The 21,484-nt window shown below is 42.0% G+C and overlaps 3 protein-coding genes across 6 annotated transcripts in view; 2 read left to right on the plus strand and 1 right to left on the minus strand.

Moving 5' to 3' along the window:
- The window catches only part of usp45 (ubiquitin specific peptidase 45), a 46,323-nt gene extending 42,859 nt beyond the window's left edge, over positions 1-3,464 (minus strand). For all 3 annotated transcript variants that reach the window (XR_009770960.1, XM_061716106.1, XM_061716097.1), the window contains exons 1-2: positions 3,202-3,464; positions 1,205-1,315 (exon numbers count right to left, since the gene is read on the minus strand). Coding sequence is in view for 2 of the 3 variants with exons in the window: in XM_061716106.1 (XP_061572090.1) it covers positions 1,205-1,307 (103 nt within the window). In the remaining variant the exon portion in view is untranslated. The remainder of the gene's footprint in view (positions 1-1,204; positions 1,316-3,201) is intronic.
- Positions 3,465-4,472: 1,008 nt separating this feature from the next.
- On the plus strand, positions 4,473-8,972 carry tstd3 (thiosulfate sulfurtransferase like domain containing 3). The gene is made up of 4 exons (XM_061716120.1): positions 4,473-4,705; positions 4,789-4,956; positions 5,964-6,123; positions 6,673-8,972. Exons 1-4 carry the CDS (start codon positions 4,567-4,569, stop codon positions 6,728-6,730), a joined length of 525 nt encoding a protein of 174 aa, XP_061572104.1. The 5' UTR covers positions 4,473-4,566; the 3' UTR covers positions 6,731-8,972.
- Positions 8,973-12,295: 3,323 nt separating this feature from the next.
- Positions 12,296-17,177, plus strand: zgc:172323 (uncharacterized protein LOC564165 homolog). 2 transcript variants are annotated; one of them, XM_061716144.1, is made up of 11 exons: positions 12,296-12,621; positions 12,750-12,909; positions 13,050-13,199; positions 13,521-13,640; positions 13,716-13,811; positions 13,893-14,027; positions 14,121-14,231; positions 14,317-14,427; positions 14,539-14,663; positions 14,763-14,883; positions 16,813-17,177. In XM_061716144.1, the coding sequence occupies exons 1-11, from the start codon at positions 12,395-12,397 to the stop codon at positions 16,819-16,821; spliced, it is 1,365 nt and encodes a 454-aa protein (XP_061572128.1). In that variant the 5' UTR covers positions 12,296-12,394; the 3' UTR covers positions 16,822-17,177. The 2 variants fall into 2 exon arrangements, with proteins under 2 accessions (XP_061572128.1, XP_061572138.1); XM_061716154.1 differs by lacking the exons at positions 12,296-12,621; positions 12,750-12,909; positions 13,050-13,199; ... (5 more) ...; positions 14,539-14,663; positions 14,763-14,883 and adding an exon at positions 14,957-16,199.
- Positions 17,178-21,484: the final 4,307 nt, after the last annotated feature.

Consider the following 21,484-nt stretch of genomic DNA (forward strand, 5'->3'; position numbering starts at 1 on the left):
TATTACTCCGCTCAGAAGAAAGTAGTCCCGTTTTGCGGTCCTGTTTTGAGCTCTGAACCTTTACTTATTTAAGTCTGGTGTAGAGTGAAGCCTTACCTTATTAAATTAAACCTTTTTGGGGTCGTGAGTAGGATAAACACGGGACAACTTCTGCGTGAGTTTGCGTGTACTTCAATGTCCGCTCAACAGCGTAGGATTTCAGAACATCAACACAGCACCTAGTGCCGTACTGTGGCGTATCACTCCGCCCAATCTAAAACAGACTAATCACTACAGATAAACTGACTAGTGTCATTATAGTCCCTGATTTACATCAGAATATAAAGAATATATTTATAAAATAATGAACCCTGAATTAACAAAATAACCTTCTTAACAAAAATAAATCTCCTCTTACACTTATAAGGTGAGCATGAATCAATCTTTTTTATGATGTAAAATTGTATGTATTTATTTACTTGTATTTATTTATTCAATTTTAGTTGTTAAATTTCTGTAAAAGAAAAAATTCAAATCATACATGAGAGAAACTATTCCGTTTGTGGCCAAATATTTGTACTTGTATGAAACTGAAGATCATAATGCAAACCTGAAATTTACTTTTAGTTCAGTTTGTGGAAAATGGTTGGCCTGGCTTTCTCTTTAAAACTTAAAAAGTTGTAAAGCATTACAAACTGTAACAATAGGGCAAACGCACAGCATTGTTTTGTATTATGTGTCTTTCAAATAAAAGTCAATTTTTTCCAGTCATATATTCCTCTATCAAGGTTGTTAAAAAATACTGCTATAATATCGTATCGTATCGTTATCGTGACCTCAATATCGTGTATCGTACCGTATCGTGAGATTAGTGTATCGTTACACCCCTACCTTAAATACAGTTATATATATATATATATATATATTTATATATATATATATGTTTCCTCATGTAGGGCAGTGAGCCTGTTGAAGAGGGTTGGGAAACAGAGAATTAAACTACCAACTCTGGCCCACCTTTATCAGAAACTGACTTCTATAAAACATACTCTCTCCTCTGTACTCCTTTGTAGTCTTGAAAATTTAAGGAAGCAATCCAGCAGAAAAGCATGAAGAGACATGTGTAAACTTTGCCAAACATCTATTACTTGTTTTTAAAAGTTGCGTAACCACACAGAATCCCATGCCAACCTGGTCTAGTGTTATGCCAGTGTCTGTGACTTACCGCTGACTTCATCTGATGACTCCTCATCTCGAGGTTTCCTTGGTTTATTAGTCCGCTTAGTCATTTCGGCGGGTTTCAAAGAAAAGGGGTCCTTTAGCCGCATCTGGAGCTCTGAAAAGAAGAATGATAGTTTTGCTTTATGTGAACAAAAGATATGTTAGCAAAACACGTCTTAAAAATGTGATAACGCTATGTTGGAAAAACCAGGGAGAATGAGCAAGATTTTAAAAAAGTACTATCCCCTTCCTTGGGACACTTCCTCTGAAGCCACACTCTCAAAACATACAGTTCACTGAAGAAAAAGAGATTTTGACAGACTATCCAAGGCTCCGCTGATTTGGCTTTATTTTTGAAGCACCGTTTCTTTTGATGGATGTTTAATATGTTTTGTTTTGATGTGAGAGCATCATTTATTTAATGATTTGCCATCAGTGTGTAAAGAGAATTCCAATTGATGTATCAAAAAAATGCACCAGGAAAAGATCTCAAACCCATTATAGTTTTACTGATAAAATCATCACTGTAGTACACAAGTGTTTGTGGATCAACAATATTGGAAGCATCAACAATAACAATGACACACTCTACACCATTGACCAAAAACATTCTTGAAACAGCAAAGTCAAATATGCACGCGGCGTTCTAGCTCGTACCCAGATCCCAAAGTGGATTATGACTAGAGTAGCTTAGAGAGTTTACCCGTCTGTTTTGACGTAACCATGAGGGGCAATAGTCAAACAGCAGTGAAGAACAAACTTTTGAGACTTGAGCAGCACCAAAGCCTGTTTGGCAGTGTCTCACAGGCCGCACGGCGCATTTTAAAGCATAACTTTGGCATAAAGTGTCACATTAACTCACTGTTTGACAAGTGTCAGCAAGTGTTTCACTGTCACTGTTGTTATACTTGGCATATAGATTATTGAACACTGGAAGTAATATTTACAGCTTTCAGTTGAAAATCATTCATATTCAAAAATAAGTTATTAATCCCTGGAGGAAAATTAATTATTGGAGTAGTTCATCATTTAAGCTTCTTCAAAGATTCAGTGTGGAGAGTTATTGCTGTGGGGGGGAAGGATCTCCTGAAGACGCATCAGACGAAGGCTGAATCACGGTGTTGTGAAGAGTAAGTAAGTAAAGTTTATTTATATAGCACTTTTCACAGATATAAAATCACAAAGTGCTTTACATTAAAAGAATGCACACAAATTAAAAGATATTAAAAAGAAAAGATACCAATAGTATACACATATATAAAAACATAGATAAAATTAACAAGGTACAGAAAACAGCACTGGGCTGGCATGGCTTCATAAAGCCTTCACATGAGTCTAGAGAAGGCAGTTGTGAAGGGAGAGCATTCCTTAATTTTGGTGCAACAGCTTGAAAAGCACGGTCACCACTGGATTTATAATGAGGTTGAGGGACAGGAGGATGCTGATGTGAACAAGGTGGATAATCATGGATATTGTCCAGGGTTTGAGCGGCCCTCAACATAGTTTTGAGCTACCTCACTTACTCTTATTATAAAAGTGGAAGAAATTCTGCATCAGTGACAAAAGAAAAACCTTTTTCAAGTCAACATTGAAAACTTCTGTCCTTTTTTCAAATCTTCAAAGAGATAAATACTGAAAGAGCAGGTTAGTAATCCAGTAATCGCACCTGTCCTGAAGATCCTGCTCAGGTTACATGAAAACTGGCTCAGTTTCTCTGTAATTAAAGATGGATTTCCCTTTCAGCCTTGGGAGTGTATGAATTAAACACATTTGCACGACTGACTCAATATGGCAGGATTGCTACAGTGGGTCAGATCACAGGTCCTACCACAGGACAGGTCCATGAAACCTATAAAATGTGATTTGAAACTGTTGTTAAGACAACAACACGGTTATGAGGCCACGACGGCCCCTAGACTTAAGGATATGGTTACATTAAGGGCAGTGTCCTTTATTAGGACAGTTTTAATAATACCTGATGTTTACATTGGGAGAACTTACCTCTTTAAGTCCTGTGTGTCAGTGTTAGCTGATAAAGCGAAACAGGCTAGCCACATCTGCAGTCACAACAGATCAAATATAAACAGCTTAGTCTCATCCAACAAAACAGGACGTGATTACAGCATACCGATCTACCGAAACGCGACAAATGCAACACCCTTCTCTCAGTGAATTGTGTTTTTATCTTTGACTTATTAAAATAATCGGTAAACTGCTGGTAGCATTAACTGGCGACGCTCGTCAACACGTGACGCGCGGTGACGCGCTACGGCGGCCCGACGCGGCCAAATGAGGCGTTCACGTGCAGTCTGAAATGTTTTATTTGTATGTGTTGTGGAGGAATGCAGCAGCCTTTTCATTCATAAAGAAATAAAATAGTTATAAACAGAGCGGTGGCTTTTCTTGGGACATTTTAAATGAAGAGAATTGAGTCGCAATTAAAGAAAAATAAACTGGTAAAATGTATGCAGCTGCTCCAATCAAACCTTTTTTTTTATTTAAACAAAAAAGAAAGTCCAGAGTGCTCAGAAGGTTCATCTCTAAATCACGGGACGAAGGTGCTCTTTGGTGGGAAAAAGGATGTCAAAAAAGAAGAAAAATCCAAGGCACTCTTCTTCAAATATAAAAAGCCTTTATTTATATAAATATATAAATGGCTATTTCATTTAGAAAGATTGAAAGAACCCACTTTTTATGGCTTTTTATATTTGAAGAAGAGTGCCTTGGATTTTTCTTCTTTTTTGACATCCTTTTTTTTATTTATCAACAATTACATTTTGGTAGCAATGTGTTCATTTGAACATTTTGTTAAGGATTTTTTAAAATTATTTTTTAAGCAGGTGGTGGCCTTGTGCTTTTGTTTGCAAGACTGCTAGTCAAGACTAGCTATTTATTAATTATGATTTATTCATTATTATTATGTATTATTTATTTATTTATTTATTTATTTATTTATTATTATTTATTAATTTTAAGAAAGTTGTATCAGCGAATCTGTACTGTCATGAAACTGTACCTGATCCTATGCAATTCTTCTAATAAATTCTTCAATCAATCAATCAATGGGTGTCGCCTTGTTACCACCTTTTCATCGTTTCCACGCCCACTAATGAATCAGGTGCTGACTGTGATGATTTCTTCATGCATTAAATCGTTTTTTATTAATGGCTTATCGCAGTTATATCTTGATAACATGACCTTTAAAACATTTTGATAACTTGTTTCGAGTTGTCCTTAAAGGGGACCCGTAGTTCTGCGCATGCGTAGACGGGTGTTTGGCTGCGCGACATTGAGGGCTTGTAGTCCACTCCCTCAGTGTTTGTAAAGAGATCCTAAAGAGCTTAATCTAGGACATAACGACCACACATGGCTCTCAGAGGGTGCTGGAGGTTCGCCGCGGTCGTCCCGCGACTTGTGCGGAATAGTTCTGCTCCGTGCAGGACTTTGGTGTCTGCAGGACGGAGCTCCGGGTCCATCTTTGCCAGCACTCAGCAAGGTTGCACAAGTGAGTGGAAGTGGCTTTCTGTCTGTCTGTGTGAGCAGCTGACTGGTACATGACTGTGACTGTGTTGTTTTTGTTGTTGTTAGGCGCGGAGCTGCGGCCCCGTGGCTTCAGCTCGGAGCCCGCCAGCAGCGACGTGAGCTACGGGCAGCTGAAGCGGCTGCTGGCCGCCGGGGCGGCCGTGGTGATCGACGTGAGGGAGCCCTGGGAGCTGCGGGAGTACGGCTTTATCCCGGGGGCCGTGAACGTACCACGTCAGTGCCGCACTACACTAGTTACTCGAGTTACTGTAGTTACACTAATTACTATACACTAGTTACTAGTTACACTAGTTACTATACACTAGTTACTAGTTACACTAGTTACCCTACACTAGTTACCCTACACTAGTTACCCTACACTAGTTACCCTACACTAGTTACTCTAGTTACCCTAGTTACCATGGTTACTCTGGTTACACTAGTTACTCTTCACTAGTTACTCTGGTTACCATGGTTACCCTGGTTACTCTGGTTACACTAGTTACTCTCACACTGATGCACATCCACAGGTGTACTGCTTCCTTGGGTGCAGCCTTTAAACTGATCTTTAATACAGAAATTAGGTCGACCTTGCACTAAAAAAACTTTAAAAAGCATCTTTAAGTCAAATTTATTTGAAATAAAAAAATCATCAAAAACAAGTAATGCATTGGGCATTGTGATAATTGTTGCATTGTGTTATGACACAATTTGCAGGAAACAGCACTAAAGGATCGCAATCATATTGAACATGTTTGATTGAATGCCAAACTCATAAAAGGCAGTCTTTTGTGTAATAACTGAGAGTGTGGGACTGTGTTCAACTCAAACAAGGCTCCTCGTGATCTTCCACTTGTGGGAGTGTGTGTGAGATATGTGAGGTCAGCAGAAGACTGGCATGCTTGGTTTCACAGGGCTGGGAGGGGAGATTGGTCCAAAGAACTGCCACTCGCTGTCGCTGTCATCGGTTTATTTGCTTAACTTAAACCCTTAGAGGGGCAGTGAGTGTCTAGTTGGGTCAGTGGGTTGTATGTGTGAAAAAGTCCTGAGTAATAATAACCTCGCTGTCAATACTGTACACATAAACACGACAGTGAACCTCAAGAGCTTTTCTGTTGCTGTTTTGTCAGTCGGCTTTTATTGCTGGGAGAGCTTCTTTTTTTTTTATGGTTATAATATTGGCTTTTTTATCATTTATCATTTTCAACCCTTGACCCGTCTGCGGTTCTTTCACTTCACAGTGGGACAAGTAAGCACTGCCCTCCAGCTGGGTCCAGAGGAGTTCAGGGAGAAATACGGCAGTGAGATGCCCCAGCAGACAGACAACATCGTGTTCACGTGTCTGGCAGGGATCAGGAGCAAGACCGCACTGGACACCGCCACCTCGCTGGGATATAAAGAGTGAGACACACATCTGAGCTCATTTTTCTTTTCTTGTATCTTGGTAAAGTTAATAATTTTCAGTGTTTTATGAAGGCTTTGCTATAGTTTCATGTGAGACGGCAGTTGCTGTAGATTTACTGCCTTTAGTACATTACCCTGCTGTTGCATCATGTGATGCTCCTTAGAAAGGAGCCACGTATCCTTTAACGTATGGAGTCGTAAAGTAGAAAATACATCTGCACGGTACAGGAAGTTCATCATTAAAATGTGCAGAAACTTATAGTTATGAGTAAGATCAAACACAGATATATATATTTACTGTCTATTTTTTACTTCAGATTAGTTTTTTGACGTGGTGCTAAATCACAGAAAAAAGTAGTTTCAGTGTGAGAAATAACAGGTCACTTTAAATCGGTGGTTCTCAAACTTTTCCTGCTGTGCTCACCTTTTTAATGAAGATACATTTCCAGATTTGGTTAAAATGCCATAAAACACAGATACCACACTCAAAGATGTTCTTTTATGTAATCATTGATTTTCTTTCTTTCTTGCTCCTCTGCATCTTAGTGTTCAGCATTTCCCCGGAGGATGGCAGGACTGGGTGAAACAGGGAGAACATAAGTGATCCGGGTGATGGAACCAACAAAGTTTAAACCAACTTAGTGTGGTAGTAAGGACCGGGACAACCATGTGCTTCCAGAGCAGCTTCCTGCCTGAATGACTTATTCCTGAAGTGAGCGGCGCCTCACTGGAGGGACGGAGCAACATCTTTCCAAACACCTCTCCCCCACTTGACGATGAGGGTGGAGAGCACGGCCTAACAAAATGGAGTGACATTTTCCACAGGTGTGAATTAGGTTGATAGCTACTGAATGTGCAGTTCACCGTTTATTCTACTCATTCATTGACTTATCGGGGTTCCCTGATAGTCAGGTTTATGTTAATGATGCATCTTTAAAAGTTGTGTTTTGGGAAGATGATGAAAACAACGAAACAAGAAAAAAATAAACAAATATTCTTGATTTTAACCAGAAGGTTTTTACACTCAGCTGAGACGATTCTTCCTTTTTTAAGCAAAAGATTTACAGCAAGAAAAATGTAAATACAGTTGACTCACAGTAAGAAGGATCCTGGTTCAAATTCTAACAGAGCTCTTTCTGTGGAGTTTAGATGTTCTCCCCGTGTTTGCGTGGGTTTTGCTATTCCAGCTTCCTCCCACCGTCCAAAAACATGTTATGTTCATTGCTGATTCTATATTGCCTCTATGAGTGGGTGCAGTTGTTTGTCTAGATTACGGCTTTTCGACTAAAGCAATTCAGTGCTAGTTCAATGGTTGCACCAGTTTTTTGCTTTTCAACTGTGCCACAACGGGGGCTGTGATGATTGTTAACAACCAAATCTATGCGACAGCCATATTTAAACAACCTCTTTGAATTTAAAACATATATCACTGGGAAATTCTGGATGCATTCTTACTGATTTAACCATGCAATCAAAAATACGTTCACTGTACAGCAAACATGTGACTCTTCCTTTCATCCTGAAATGTTAACACCGTCAATGTTGACGGCAGAAACTTGCATGAAGTCAATTCGGGATCCAAACAAGGTTTTTAGGGCCAGGATCAGCGTCTGCACATGCCAAAATCTGATTTCCATTGTTGTTCTGAGTGTTGTTGTTACACTACTTTCATGGATTTCCTGCCTCTGGTTTGGTGATGTAATAAATGACGTAGGGTCCTGGCTCTCCAGTACTCTCCAGCCAGTGGAAAAGCAAGCCAGTTCTTTGCAGAACCTGTGAGGAAGTGGCTCTAGCAGCGTTCCCAGCCCCGCACCTTGCACCAGCACTGATTTTCACTTGGTCGAAAAAGCCCTGTATGGCCCCGTGACTGACCGTTGACCTGTCTGCCCTTCGCTCAAAGAGAGCTGGGAGAGGCCCCAGCAGATCCCTGTGACCACATGGAGGAATACATGGGTATATATGATGGATGGATCACATAAACATGCCAATATTCAAGCAAATTAACGTGTGTCTCCTTCAAACTTTTGCTTCTAGTTTGTGTCGACTGCTCTGCTTGTTACAGCGGTGCGCAACAAAGTCTAAGCCACCTAGACGGCTCAACACAGCTCAGTTTATTCAGTCTAAATCAACTCTGCAATTATTCACATGTGCTGTGAAGCAGCGTTTCAAAAGTTCCCTTAAATTTGCTTCATGGGAACTCGGCTAGTGAAACAATGTCCGTCTGGAGAGACATATTTTAACAGGACAACTTTGTAATGACATGCCGTTACCTTTTTCTTGAAGAGGAAAAATCAACCAGAATCGGCTACAAAAAACATCCCAGTCGTATCCTGTAAATTTGTCATCTATCTGTATAGTTCAGTTCATTAAATTATTTTTTTTTGAATGTACTTAAAATCAAAATGTAAAGGTTTTTTTTTTTTTTTAAAGACTGAAGTAACTTTCTTTTCTTCCTTTGAATAAAAAACAAGTTCCTCAAGGTTTTGTTGATCCAAAAGTTATGGTCTTAGATTTTACCCAACGTCAAACTAGAGGGCTAAATAAACAACAAAATACATATCTGCTGCTTAAAAATTCAGGTCTGTTGCAATATTACTTGAAGTCACTTGTAATTTTAATCACTATCAAGCAATTTAAATTTTAGCTCCACTATAAAAGTGGTAACTAGTGGCCATTCTTTACAGAGGTAGAGGAAGTGTGTGCAAACAATATGCCAGTGTGTGCAACTGTGAGTTTATACAACTGCATGCCATAACTCCTTTTACAGGTGATGTAAATGTGAAAATGCTCAATGGAAAGTGTATTTGATGCTAAAATTACCTAATAAATGATTGCTTTGATTAATACCTGATATGTGTTATTTTCATTATTTCTGCTGTGTCGGGGTTAAATGGATTCAGTAAAAAAATGACCTCAGAGTGCATCATTTGGCTAATGTGAGGTAAAAATAGAAACGGAGAGTGCTGCTGAGGTGACAGCTGCAGAGACTAAGATGATGTACTGTGTTGAAGGGCCGTGTCTAATATCCACTGTGTCTCCGTATGAATTTGCCACCAACGCTCCATGAAACATTAACAGGTTCCTTCACCGGCAGCGATGACGAATGTGTTTGTTTTCAGCTGAGAAGAATGCCTCTGCTGCTCGACTCCCCGACTCCACTCATGTGGCTCTCGCTCCTGATTTAACTTGAGCTTTTGCAGCCTGGTCTGAAAGCCTAAAAAAGGAGCAGCAGAAATGAGTCTTGTTCCATGCAATGACTATGTTTATCCTAAAATATAGAAGCTGCTTTTGGAGTCGGAGTCAGTAAGGATGAAGGGACGCTGAACTCTCTGTGACTCTTCAGATGCGAGAGGAAGCGCTGCATCTGCTCACGTGAAGCCGTGGAGAAGTCAACGGGAAAAGCAGATCTGTGACTAAAAAACTCGTTATGAGTCGACACAAATATTCTATACCCAAAAATAATATAAACAGTAAAATTAAAAATGTTTAAATTCCCAACATTGGAGTTAAACCACTAGAATCACTGAAATATCAGCCCTCTGTTCATATAGTTAATCAAGTGAAATCTGTGTCTTCTAAATGGGAAAACACAAACTGAGCCCAAGACAAGAATAAGCTCCTCACAAGAAGACTTTAGCTTTCAATGTTCACCATGCCAGCCTTCATAATATTAATCCTAATAGCTCGTACTGTATTAACATGCAGCCTCCGAGGCAGATTACAAGCCGAGCACATAACCGCCCTCGTTGTGCAACGTGTCTTCTTCCACTACAGCAACTGTAATGAAGAACATAACGCTAACAAGCATGCACCAGGTCACATCTGCAATGTTTTAGTAGGCAATATACTGACACTTACATCCCCACACCGTCTTGGAGTCTGCTGGGAGAAGCCTGAACCCTGGGACACATCACCACGTTGTCATGAACAGTCAGTTTACTCATATATATATATATATATATATATATATATATATATATATATATATATATATATATATATATATATATAATTATAATGAACAACATAAAATTAACAATATATGTCTATTTAGGTGGATTTTTTTCCATTATTATTTTATGTGGAGGTGTTTTGGTCATCATGCAAGGAGACAAAAATAAATAGAACAATATAACACCGGAGAGGTCACAATATTGGACTCTGCTGTAAAACAGCTTTTTGAATTTTCAAAGGGTCTTTGACTCTTGTCAACATTTTTATTTAGTAAGTGGTGGTATTTGTTCCAATATTTTCCATTATTTCATATGTTGTAATTATTTGTTTTAATTAACTCTAAAGAAAGGTCAGAAAATATTTATTGGAAAAAAAGTCCAGCTTTGGACTAAATTAAATAAAGGTTAGAGATGGCTGTTGGCAAATGAAGTAAGACCTAATAAACATACTGTAAAATAAAATATAATAAGGATGTGCAGTATTATGTAGTTGCACATACCGGTTAGTGGAGAGATGATTGTTCACATAACTGAGATGATTGCTCACATAACTGAAAGATGTAACTCCTTCCGAAAAGTCCCACGCTGCTGCAAGATGTGAGGTCAACAGAAAGAAATACTTACTCACTTAATCTATTGAGACAGGCACGCATTTTAAAAACAGGATTTTTCTCTAATTTTATTCAGGCTGAAAAGAGTATCATTGAGATTTACTGTATAGAGGAAGTAGCGTTAGCTTTAGTGGTATTCTGTTTTTCTATCTATGAAGCTGGACTCCAAGTTTCCATTAAGGTTAATGTAGCTGGTATTTAATATTTTCAGTGAAGTGCAGCACGTCTGACCACTGGCCCAGTGACCCTGCCGATGTCAGTGACGAGTCAGCCTTAAATAGCCTCTCCACCGTTATGTGCCCTCTTATCACTGTGCCACGCCAACCGTGAACTCCAGACAATAATCCCCCTTCCTCCTATTCCTATTCCCCCTCTCAAGCAGTTAATTCCATTTCCTTTTTTTCCTGCATAGTCCAGTTTTAATATGTTGAAAACAGACCAGACTAATAAGTACTAATTTATGTCAAATCCTGCCGGGGCTCCTATGCGGCCGCGGCCTTATCAGGTCACCCTCTAGCTTCTGCTCAGCGTTCAATTAAAGTCCCTCGTCCCATCAGAGCGGATCACATCAGAGCGGCACCATCAGGGCCTGGCTGCCTGCTGCCTCCCTGGAATGGCAGCTTGTCTTTGCTGCACGGTGCTGGACACTGAGATGGTGTGTGTATGGCAGAGGTGTCAAAAGTATTCACATTCATTACTCAGGTAGAAGTATAGATACTAGAGTTTAAAAATACTCCTGTAGAAGTTGAAGTATCAACTCAAGTTTTTTACTCAAGTAAAAGTATAAAAGTACTGGTTTCAAAACTACTTAAAGTATAAAAGTAAAAGTAATGTAAGGGGGAAAAAAGCCATTGAAAATGAATGCATCTTACTATAATGCAAATATATTAAAGAACCATATATGTGTACTATTGAGCATTAACATGTGTTTCAGAGAGCAGGAGATATGATGACTAGTTGCCTATAAGTACTGTAATGGTGCAAAAAGTCAAACTTCAGAGGCATGTTATCATTTATCCTAACCTTTATTGGAATGTACATCCAAGTTTAGTTGCAGGAATCTGAGGGAACGGATGTAAGAACAAAACTGGACAAGAACATCTGTGCCACAACCACAACCAAATTCACTCTATCCGGATGGAGCAATTTAACTAGATAGTTTTTTTTAAAGGCCGAAATGAAATAGAGTAACGAGGCTGTTTTTAAAATGTTAGGAGTAAAAAGTACAGATAATTGCATAAAAATGTAAGGAGTAAAAAGTACAGATAATTGTGTGAAAATGTAAGGAGTGAAGTTTAGATAACCAAAATTTCTACTTAAGTAAGGTAACGAAGTATTTGTACTTTGTTACTTGACACCTCTGGTGTATGGGGAGCTCAGGCAATACAAAAGATCTGGATGGAAGAGTCCCTGATGCTGTCAGCCGCTCTCCCTGCCCGGCCCTGCTCCTCACAAGCTGCTGATACATATCTGAGCAACCCGCGTTGGTGCAGGGGCTCGAGATTCCACAGGTGTTGGCTCATGCGCTGGGTGGGCTGGTATGACCGGCGCTGATGGCGGGGTATAAAACCTGAAGGTGGCCCGACAAGCGCCCAGTGCAAAAAAAGAGGTAGCAGAGAAGCAGTGAGTTGTGATTAACCAAAGACAGGGCCAGCCTTCGGTACTTCCTTTCTCACATCAAGAGGGCACACAGAAACAGCTGCAATGAGTCGTAGCCCGGACAGGATTTCATCCTATCGCCGTCACTTTGAAGACAGCAGCAGCAGCTCGGCCTACCAGGTCAGGGTGTCCAGCCCATCCCCCACCCGGAGAGATGCCCGCACTGCCTCCGCCGGCTTCTCGGCCAGGGCCGGGGCCGGCAGCATGTGCATGGACTCAGTGGGACGAAGAACCGTCTCTGCTGCACGCAGGACTCGCATGACCGGAGCTGGGTGAGTGTCTGAATTACCAAGACCATGTGGGATATTGTAAGAGACAGCGAGTCGTCCCTGGGTGCTCGTTCTACTCTCTCTACATTTACATCTTTTACTGTTGAACATTTGCTGACTTGTGTTTCCAGCATGAGCGCCGGAGCTATGGTGTGTGTTGGGCCTAGTGGAGAGCCCGCCATCGACCTGGACGTGGCTGCAGCTCAGAACCAGGAATTCCTCAGCACCCGCTCCGGTGAAAGGCAGGAGATGATCGTCCTCAACGACAGACTGGCCATTTACATTGACAAGGTATGACATTGTCACTAAAGCAAAATATACGTGTCACAACCGGCACGAACAACCCTTCTTAAAGACTGTAGGCCACACTCTTGTCTTTGGCACAGAGAAAGCACATATCCTGCTCAGGCCGTATCTTTGTGTCATCACAGGTCCGATCTCTGGAGCAGCAAAATAGGTTACTGGAAGCTGAGATTGAGGCCTACCAGAACCGGTTTGAGAAGCCAACCGGTCTGCGCCTGCTGTACGAGGAACAGCTGAAGGAGCTGAGAAAGCTCGCTGAGCAGATGAGACTTCAGCGGGTGAGGCGGGATTCTCCCAGCTACTTCTCAGCTTTTTCTGTGTTGCAGCCCAGACGACCAATAGATGATACGTTTTTTTAAAGTTTTACACCTCACTGATCTGTGGAAGATCTCTGCAAGTAACTGTATGTCAACTTGGTCTTTCAAGGTTCTTTGCCTGGTAACATGCTTATTCCTGGCAGGTAAATGGAGAAGTAAATGTCTTCATCCATGTTTTACACTCAGCTGAGGGGACTTGCAGAACAGGGCAATCCACATTTTCCCACACATCCTTGCCCTCACCTTCAAATTTAAAAGACAATATTGCTTTTTGATTTTCAGGACATTTCCTTGGCTGCTAAGGACTCCGCAGCTGAACACCTGGAGGCAATCAAAATCAAATACGAGGAGGCAGTAGAGCTGAGAAAGAAGGCTGAGTTAGACATCGAAGCTTTCCGTCCCGTGAGTGTCATTCTGTTAGCCAACTGATCATTAATTAACGGGCAGAGATAAGAAACGCACAATGGTGATTTTCAGGATGTCGACAAAGCCACGTCTTCACGCATCGCCTTGGAGAAAAGGCTGGAGCAGCTGGAGGTTGAAATTGAATTCTTGAAGCGGATCCATCAGCAGGTAGATAACATGCTTGTGCGGGAATTAGATGTTCAGGTTGCCTTTTCTTTGGATAATTCCTTAAAACCTGCTTTTGTGTAGGAAATTGATGAACTCATGAAACAGATCTACGCAGCCCAGGTCTCAGCTGAGAGCGCATTTGCTCTGCCTGATCTCAATGCTGCCTTGAAACAAATCCAATCTCAATATGATGATATTGCAGCCAAAAATCTTCAGGTAAGAATGAAAACACCACAAAATTAGCAAAAAGTACATCCTCTGGGTTTGTTAGAGCTTCGTCCAAGATGAGTTCATGTTCTCTGTTGTTAGGAAATGGATTCTTGGTATAAAAACAAGTTTGAAGATATAACCAAAAAGACATCCAAGCACGTTGATAAAGTCCGGAGCATCAGAGAAGAAATGGCAGGTGCCAAAAAAGATGTGAGTATCAAAAATGAAAATGCATCAATTAAAAAGTATTGCATATTAACAATGAGTGCTGATAATGATGTGAAAATACACCTAGATTCAAACTAAACAAATGGACTTGGATGGCCTGAGGACCAGGAATGAAGCCCTTGAAGCTCAAATTCGAGAGATGCAGGAAAAGTACAAGAAGGAACTACTAGACCTGGAGGTAAATGTTGGTTCATGTTGTCCCACAGTCCACACCTGATCACGCCAAAGTCATCACATGAATGTAAAAACAAATCCACGACAACAGCACATCTATGTCATGACTTAACAGGCTCGAATTGAGGCCCTGCAGCTTGAGCTGAAATCCACAAAGGAGAAAATTGCGTTGCACCTGCGGGAGTACCAGGACCTTCTGAATATCAAGATGGCTCTGGAGATTGAGATCACAACTTACAGGTAAAGGGAATACCAACCAAGTCATTTGAATTGCTGGTTAAACTGTTGGATTGTTAGATTAAACTGCTAAAAAATTGTAAATGTTCTTGTCTCTTTCAGAAAATTGATTGAGGGGGAAGACCTGCGACTCTCTGGCATGATCCAAACCTTGTCTCTTACGGGCTGTAGCATGAGTGCCATTGGTGCTGGCGTGAGCCTCAGTGGAGGAAACGTGGACGGCGTAGGTGGAATGGGGGGCGGACTGATGGGAGGTAGCAGAGGAGGAGGCTCAGGGGGCTCAGGGGGCAGTGCAGGAGTGGGGGGAAACATGGCTGCAGGAGCTTCTGGTCTCGGGAGCCTGGATGACAGAACAGGTGCTCCAGGTTCTAGTGAGAGGAAGGGTCCTGCTGGCAGGGCGGGTGGAGCAAGCACTGGGGGTGTTGGCACCGGTGGAGGCAATGGAGGAATGAGTGGTGCTGATTCTGGTAGCTCAGGTCCAGGAACCGGTATTGGAGGAGTAGGTGCTGGGGGTAATGGCACAGGTACTGGATCTTTTGGTGCTGGGGGTAATGGCACAGGTACTGGATCCTTTGGTGCTGGGGGCAATGGCACAGGTACTGGATCCTTTGGTGCTGGGGGCAATGGCACAGGTACTGGATCCTTTGGTGCTGGGGGCAATGGCACAGGTACTGAATCTTTTGGTGCTGGGGGTAATGGATCCTTTGGTGCTGGGGGTAATGGCACAGGTACTGGATCCTTTGGTGCTGGGGGTAATGGGACAGGTACTGGATCTTTTGGTGCTGGGGGCAATGGATCCTTTGGTGCTGGGGGCAATGGCAAAGGTACTGGATCTTTTGGTGCTGGGGGTAATGGCACAGGTACTGGATCTTTTGGTGCTGGGGGTAATGGCACAGGTACTGGATCTTTTGGTGCTGGGGGTAATGGCACAGGTACTGGATCCTTTGGTGCTGGGGGCGATGGATCCTTTGGTGCTGGGGGCAATGGCAAAGGTACTGGATCTTTTGGTGCTGGGGGCAATGGATCCTTTGGTGCTGGGGGTAATGGCACAGGTACCGGATCTTTTGGTGCTGGGGGTAATGGCACAGGTACTGGATCTTTCGGTGCTGGGGGCAATGGCACAGGTACTGGATCTTTTGGTGCTGGTTCAGGCTTAGCTAGTCAAGGGGGAAACACTGGGGTCAGTGCAGGGGACATTGGTAATGGTAGTAAAACCACAGGCCTTGCAGGGGGCATGGATGGGGCTGGCAATGGCTTCGGTAGGGGAAACGGTGTCATGGGTAGCAGGGTTGGTGGGTTAATGGGTGAAAGTGGAAGCAACGGTCATGGGATAGGCCTTACTGGAAGGGGGGGTGGGAATGGAGGTACTGCAGCCACTGAGGGTGCGGGCGATGATGATGATGTAGGCCCCGGGGGAGTGAGGAAGGGTGACTTGACTGGGTCTAAGATTGGATATGGGTCGGAAGGATTTGATGGCGACACTGATCCCTATGCAGAGCAGGCTGTGGAGCTGACGGAGAGAAGGACAGTGCTCATTAGGTAAAGGTACCACCAGGTATCTTTTCCATGCTGTTTCACAGAGCTTATGTTAAATCCATGACTGATGTTCAAAAGGTAGAATCAAACATGACCTTGATTAATCAGGATTAAGTGAACCAATCACAACCTGATAACACACACACGTGTGCCCATGCCCATGTTTAGAGGGTGTTTCAGGGTGTGTAGGATAAACTGTGTCAATGCTGCGTTCCATTTACCTCGGAAGTCTTAACAGGGAATGACAATACGTCTGAGTTGACCGCATTCCAGTCTCAAACTGTTTGCAACAGTACTATATATATCAGACTTAATGTGACTACAATAAGGCAGAATTGTGTATAATCAGTAAGGTTAACTGAATATTTACTTGGTCGATGTAAGTAGCAACTATGTTGGATTCTGAAGTCCTGGTAGGAGGTGGGTTTCTCAGTTTCTCTGACTTCCTAAGTGGGAATTCTGACCTCAGGAGGCATTCCAGTTGAAACTTTTCACTAGGAACTATAAGAAATTCTGACTTCTGAGTACAAATGGAAACGCACCACAATTTAGGATCAGGGCTGGCATGCTTCTTCTACTCAGATAAAAACCTCTTGATTTTTCTTCTCCCCTACAGAACAGTTAAAAATCAGGATGATGTGCTGGAGATGGATCACCAGGAACAGACCTACACCATTACTGGTGCTGCAGATGACTCCGATGTTGAGTGAGCTCTACGCGCTCCCCGATGACCTCCCCTCGCCATTAAATCCCCACGCCCCTCCGAGCTTTGCACTGACCAAACCCCATGTCTGGACACTGGCCTTTGCCCTTTGCCCTGGACAAGAAGACCACAAGTGACCCTTTGCCGGAGACTGAAACCTTCAGATCATAGAATTATAGGATGACTCACAACACTCACCCTGCTCTCTAAACTTTTGTGTGCCTTACACTCCCCCCTTTTTTCAGTTTGCCACAAATAAAGCTATCAGCATTCAATGATCCAGTCTTTGTGTTGGTTTTATTCAAGAACAAATGATGCTTTTGATACTATTTTCATGGTGATGAAAATATGTTTTTTGTTCAGGCAAAAGAGATTTGTGTTATGACCTGATAAGGAGTGGAAAAAAAAGAAAAGATGAAGTTCTCAGAGAACAGCTAAACAGAGAGACAGGGCTGGAGATACCTGAGGGTCGAATGGTTCATCCTGACACTTCCCAGAGCTCTAAGGAATCAGTCAGTCACACTCTGTCCTGCGATGGAGTGACGGTTTACGGCCGTTTTCTGTCCTCATTCCTTCCACATCCACACCTTTTCCTCCTGTTACTGATCGGGAGAGATTGGATCTGGCCTGCAGATGCCAAACACGCTCAGTGTCCTGCTCAGGGGCCGAGAGCAGAGAAATGCAACACAACACACCATAGGAGCACGACCAGTACTGATAGGGTAGAAAAAGAAGGACGACAGCACTATTTTACTGCAAAGGAACAAATACATTAAAGTGTGAAAGTCTTACAGGCCCCTTGTCTTCTTTTATTGACATTCATATTAATTGGATGGATGGTTGAATGGATGGATGGATTTATTTTCCAGTCTCTTTCAGATACAAACAGAAAATACAGGAACCTGGCTCTCTTAAACCCAAATGAAAAAGAATCCTGATTCATTTCACTGCAAACATCTGTGTCGGACAGTCTCTTAAAAGGATTAAATGAACGCTTGGTTCTGAGGGAGGTCAAACTAAATATTTTCTGAATATTGGTTTTATTTTATCTGCATATCAACTCGAGGTCTGTTCAAGCCAACCAATTAAATATTCTGCTTTCCTTTATTACTACCAATGTATTTTTTTAGAGAGAGAGAGAAACAAAAATTAAATATGGATGGTTTTAAACCTTACCTAACCCTAACCCTAACAAGAAAAGAAGGCCGACAGACTTTTTTCACAGTATAACTAAATCAAACAAAGGACTGAAACTCATAAATCCCTCCACATAGTAAAGTGTGCAGTAAATTAGAACTGAGACTTTTGTGGTGGTTTGGTTACTTTGAGACTTATTGCTTTACATGTGTCACTTTAACAGTTTTAAACAACCTTTGAAATGGATAAAGCAAATAAATAAATTCAGTCCCACTTTACTGGATTTGTGCACCTTTGAAGAGTCTCTTTTTGCAGAAAAGGGAAATAAGGGTTTGAAAGTCAATCATTTGTATTTTTATACATATACTTCATGTGCATGTTATCAATATTTCTCTCGGGGATCCTCATTTCCACAAGCTCATTTCACGGGAACTCAAAGCAGACAGTTAGTCCGAACCCAGAACTGTCAGTCGCAGATATAATGAGGAGCTGCCAGATGATCATACCATCAGACTGCGTGTTGTTGCAGCGAATTATTAATGTGCACTCAACCCGAAGGACGAGTAAATAAGAGCCCCTCTTCCAGGTCTGAGTTCAGGGAATGCCAGCCATCTAAGAAGGAAATTATACACGAGAGTAAGAGACAAAGGAGCTCTCCATGGTGCTTTATCTGTCGCTTTAGAATATATGATTTTATTTGAATATTTAGTTATCTTAAATGAAATAAAACATTTAAATATTTGCTGCATGCATTTAGTAACACCTAAAAGACAGGATAATGTATTGATGGAAATAAAAATTATTGAATAAAGGTATAAAAAAAACCCTACAAAACATATATTTTTACAGTAGTTAATTTTTATGCAATGTGGCATGACCGATTCAGACTTTATTCTCTTGCAGAAAACAAATTAAAAGTGAAAAGCAGCGGCATTTCTGCAGCGATTGTTGTCCTAATACCCAAGACATCACATAAAACATCTCTTCATATTGAAGAGAGTCAAAGCTGCATGTCTTGAAACATGCTCTTTGCCATTATGGTTGTTTTGCTCTGACTTTAGGTTTGCAGAAACAACCCGCATGGCCAAGTGGGTCAGTAACCTTCCTCCCATGAGAAAAATGTTGTTTAACTCTAAAGTCCAAGTATTTACCAAGAAGGCCAAAAGTTGTGACTTTCTTTCAAACCTGCCATCTTCTGTCACTTTGTGCACATGCTCCGGGTGGCTAAATCCCAATTAGGGTCGGCTGACACGCTGCTCTATTCACGACCGGCCCTGCCTGCATACATTTGCCTAGGAATGAACTCCTCAAATAGATCTCCTGCTAAATGCGTTGGACAGCAGAGAGAATCGGCCTGAGTGACACTTTCTTTCCGAGGCGCTCGAGTGAGAAAAGGTATGAATTTATAAGGTACACCGAAACATATCAATTCCCGCAACTTCACACGCCTTTATCCGCGTCTACTCATGCGAGAGGAGGCGACTTTAAGTGAGGGAATTGTGGACTGAAAAAGACCCGGCGCGGAAAAAAAACTTTGTTGAGACTTTGAATACCAAAACGGTGCAGCCCACTTCGAGGGTGGAAAAAAGGAGAGAATGTGTCCTGAATAAAATCACGCATGAACAGCGCTGAATTAGGTCCCGTTTACCCAGATCCTTTCTAATGCGATTTTGAATATTAGTCTGGCTTAAAATCCCAATCATGTCATCTGGTGGGAGTCCCATACAAGCATAATTACTATTCAAAGGTGTCTCTAATGTCCCACCCGCATCTAGGCAGCTGCGTTGGGCTTGCGTGTTTCTATCACCCTGCAGCCTATTATAAACCACTTTTTAGTTCAGATAGCGGTATTTTTTTTTACATATTAATTTACTTGTTATTATGATTTTTAACGCATAATTTAAAGAAAATTATTATTGGCTTTATTTTTTTTCTGGCAAAAGAAAATAAAAACTAATTTTATGACAATAGTGTGAACTAATAAATGATAAACGTGTAAAAGGTGTGGACTTACATGTTGGGGAATAAACGGATTCAGACAAACAAAGTCATCCCTACAACGTGGGAATCTGTGAGAAATCGGCCACGTTGCTAACTGGGACAATGATCGGGCTCTCCTGAATAGCCCCAAAAGAAGGTTTATGGGTCGACATAAAAAATGTGTTTTCTTCTGAGCTCAGAAGGGGCCTTAAATGGTTTTGGCCATTGAAGCCGCACCAGGAGAGGTGGTGGTGAACCTTTGGCACCCCTGAAGTATAGCCCAGTCAAGGAGCGTGAATGGAGATCCCTGGTGGGGCATTGCTCTCCGCATTTACCGCGTTGCTCTGCAGACAGGTTGTTCCTCTATATTCATGGCTCATTAATGGCCAACCAGTTAATTCAGAGCCCCACCGTAGACAGTTAAAATCTGAGAAAGGGAAGAAAGAAAGCGAGAGCCGCCCATAAAAAGCCTTCCCCTCCTCCTGCAGGCTCCGATTCCTTTCATAAGTTCATTGCAGAGATGGAGTTGACTTGAGAGAAGCGCACTAGCGGAATGGTGTCGGAGCTGCATAATATTGTTCCAAAATAAAGATCCGTCCATGTAATTAATGTGTCTTTTTCTCTCTCTTTCCAGTTTTAAAAGAAAGGGAAGATGGACAATACCGCCGGTCAAGCCATTTAATTTCATTTAATTTTCCATCCCATTTGCTTTCAACACTGCTTTCGTCCTGACTCGGACCCTTTGACAACTCTTCAGGGCTTTGGAGCACAGGAGCGTCGTCTCCGCAAAAAAAAAAAAAAAAAAAAAAAAGGAAACCTCCTCTCTTTTTCTCCTGCCACCCCCCCAAGTCACAGAATAATTCATTTCAGTGTGTAGAAGTGGGTCTGAAAAGCAGCACTGGGGCGGATGGGATGGGAACCAGTAGCAAATGCCGAGGCGTTAATAAATAACCCAGCTCGGCACAGACGGGCTCAAAGACACAGCAGCCATTGATGAGATTGTTCGCGTGTCGTTCGGACTGTTTGACGGAGGAAAGTGAAGAGGGAGAAGGGAGTGGCAAAAATAAACAATAGGGATGAGTGCTTTCATTATAATGTTCCCCTGGCTGTGATTCACTCCTCAGAAAAAGACCAGGTAGCAGGTTCCTCCACGTCCCCCGCTGTTGATCCTCTTTATTCTAAGAGATGGAGGCCAGAGTGGACAGGTCAGGGGCCAACATGATCACGGTCTGCGCTGCTCGCCCACGGATCCTTGTTCGTCCTCCCAAACACATCTGAGTAAACAAAAAAGCCTTCAACAGTCCAAAACAACCTGCTGCACCCAGCTCCTTCAATCGTCGAATCCCACTTAGATTTTATATTTTGCAATTGTGCGGGTGCAGGGGTCTGCAGTCCATTGACACCATGTGATTTGAGTCTCACAAGTAACAATTACGAGACTTCATTGAAAGGGCAACAGTTGTTCTGG

The sequence above is a fragment of the Cololabis saira genome, chromosome 3, assembly GCF_033807715.1.
Source record: "Cololabis saira isolate AMF1-May2022 chromosome 3, fColSai1.1, whole genome shotgun sequence".
Classification (NCBI taxonomy): Eukaryota; Metazoa; Chordata; class Actinopteri; order Beloniformes; family Belonidae; genus Cololabis; species Cololabis saira.

Bases quoted from the DNA above. Each gene is read 5' to 3' on its own strand.
- zgc:172323 (XM_061716144.1), top strand. From the start codon at position 12,395: ATGAGTCGTAGCCCGGACAGGATTTCATCCTATCGCCGTCACTTTGAA. The intron at 12,622-12,749 runs GTGAGTGTCTGA...TTGTGTTTCCAG, and splicing joins ACTCGCATGACCGGAGCTGG to CATGAGCGCCGGAGCTATGG. The intron at 13,641-13,715 runs GTGAGTGTCATT...GGTGATTTTCAG, and splicing joins ACATCGAAGCTTTCCGTCCC to GATGTCGACAAAGCCACGTC.
- tstd3 (XM_061716120.1), top strand. From the start codon at position 4,567: ATGGCTCTCAGAGGGTGCTGGAGGTTCGCCGCGGTCGTCCCGCGACTT. The intron at 4,706-4,788 runs GTGAGTGGAAGT...TGTTGTTGTTAG, and splicing joins CACTCAGCAAGGTTGCACAA to GCGCGGAGCTGCGGCCCCGT. The intron at 4,957-5,963 runs GTCAGTGCCGCA...TTCACTTCACAG, and splicing joins GGGGGCCGTGAACGTACCAC to TGGGACAAGTAAGCACTGCC.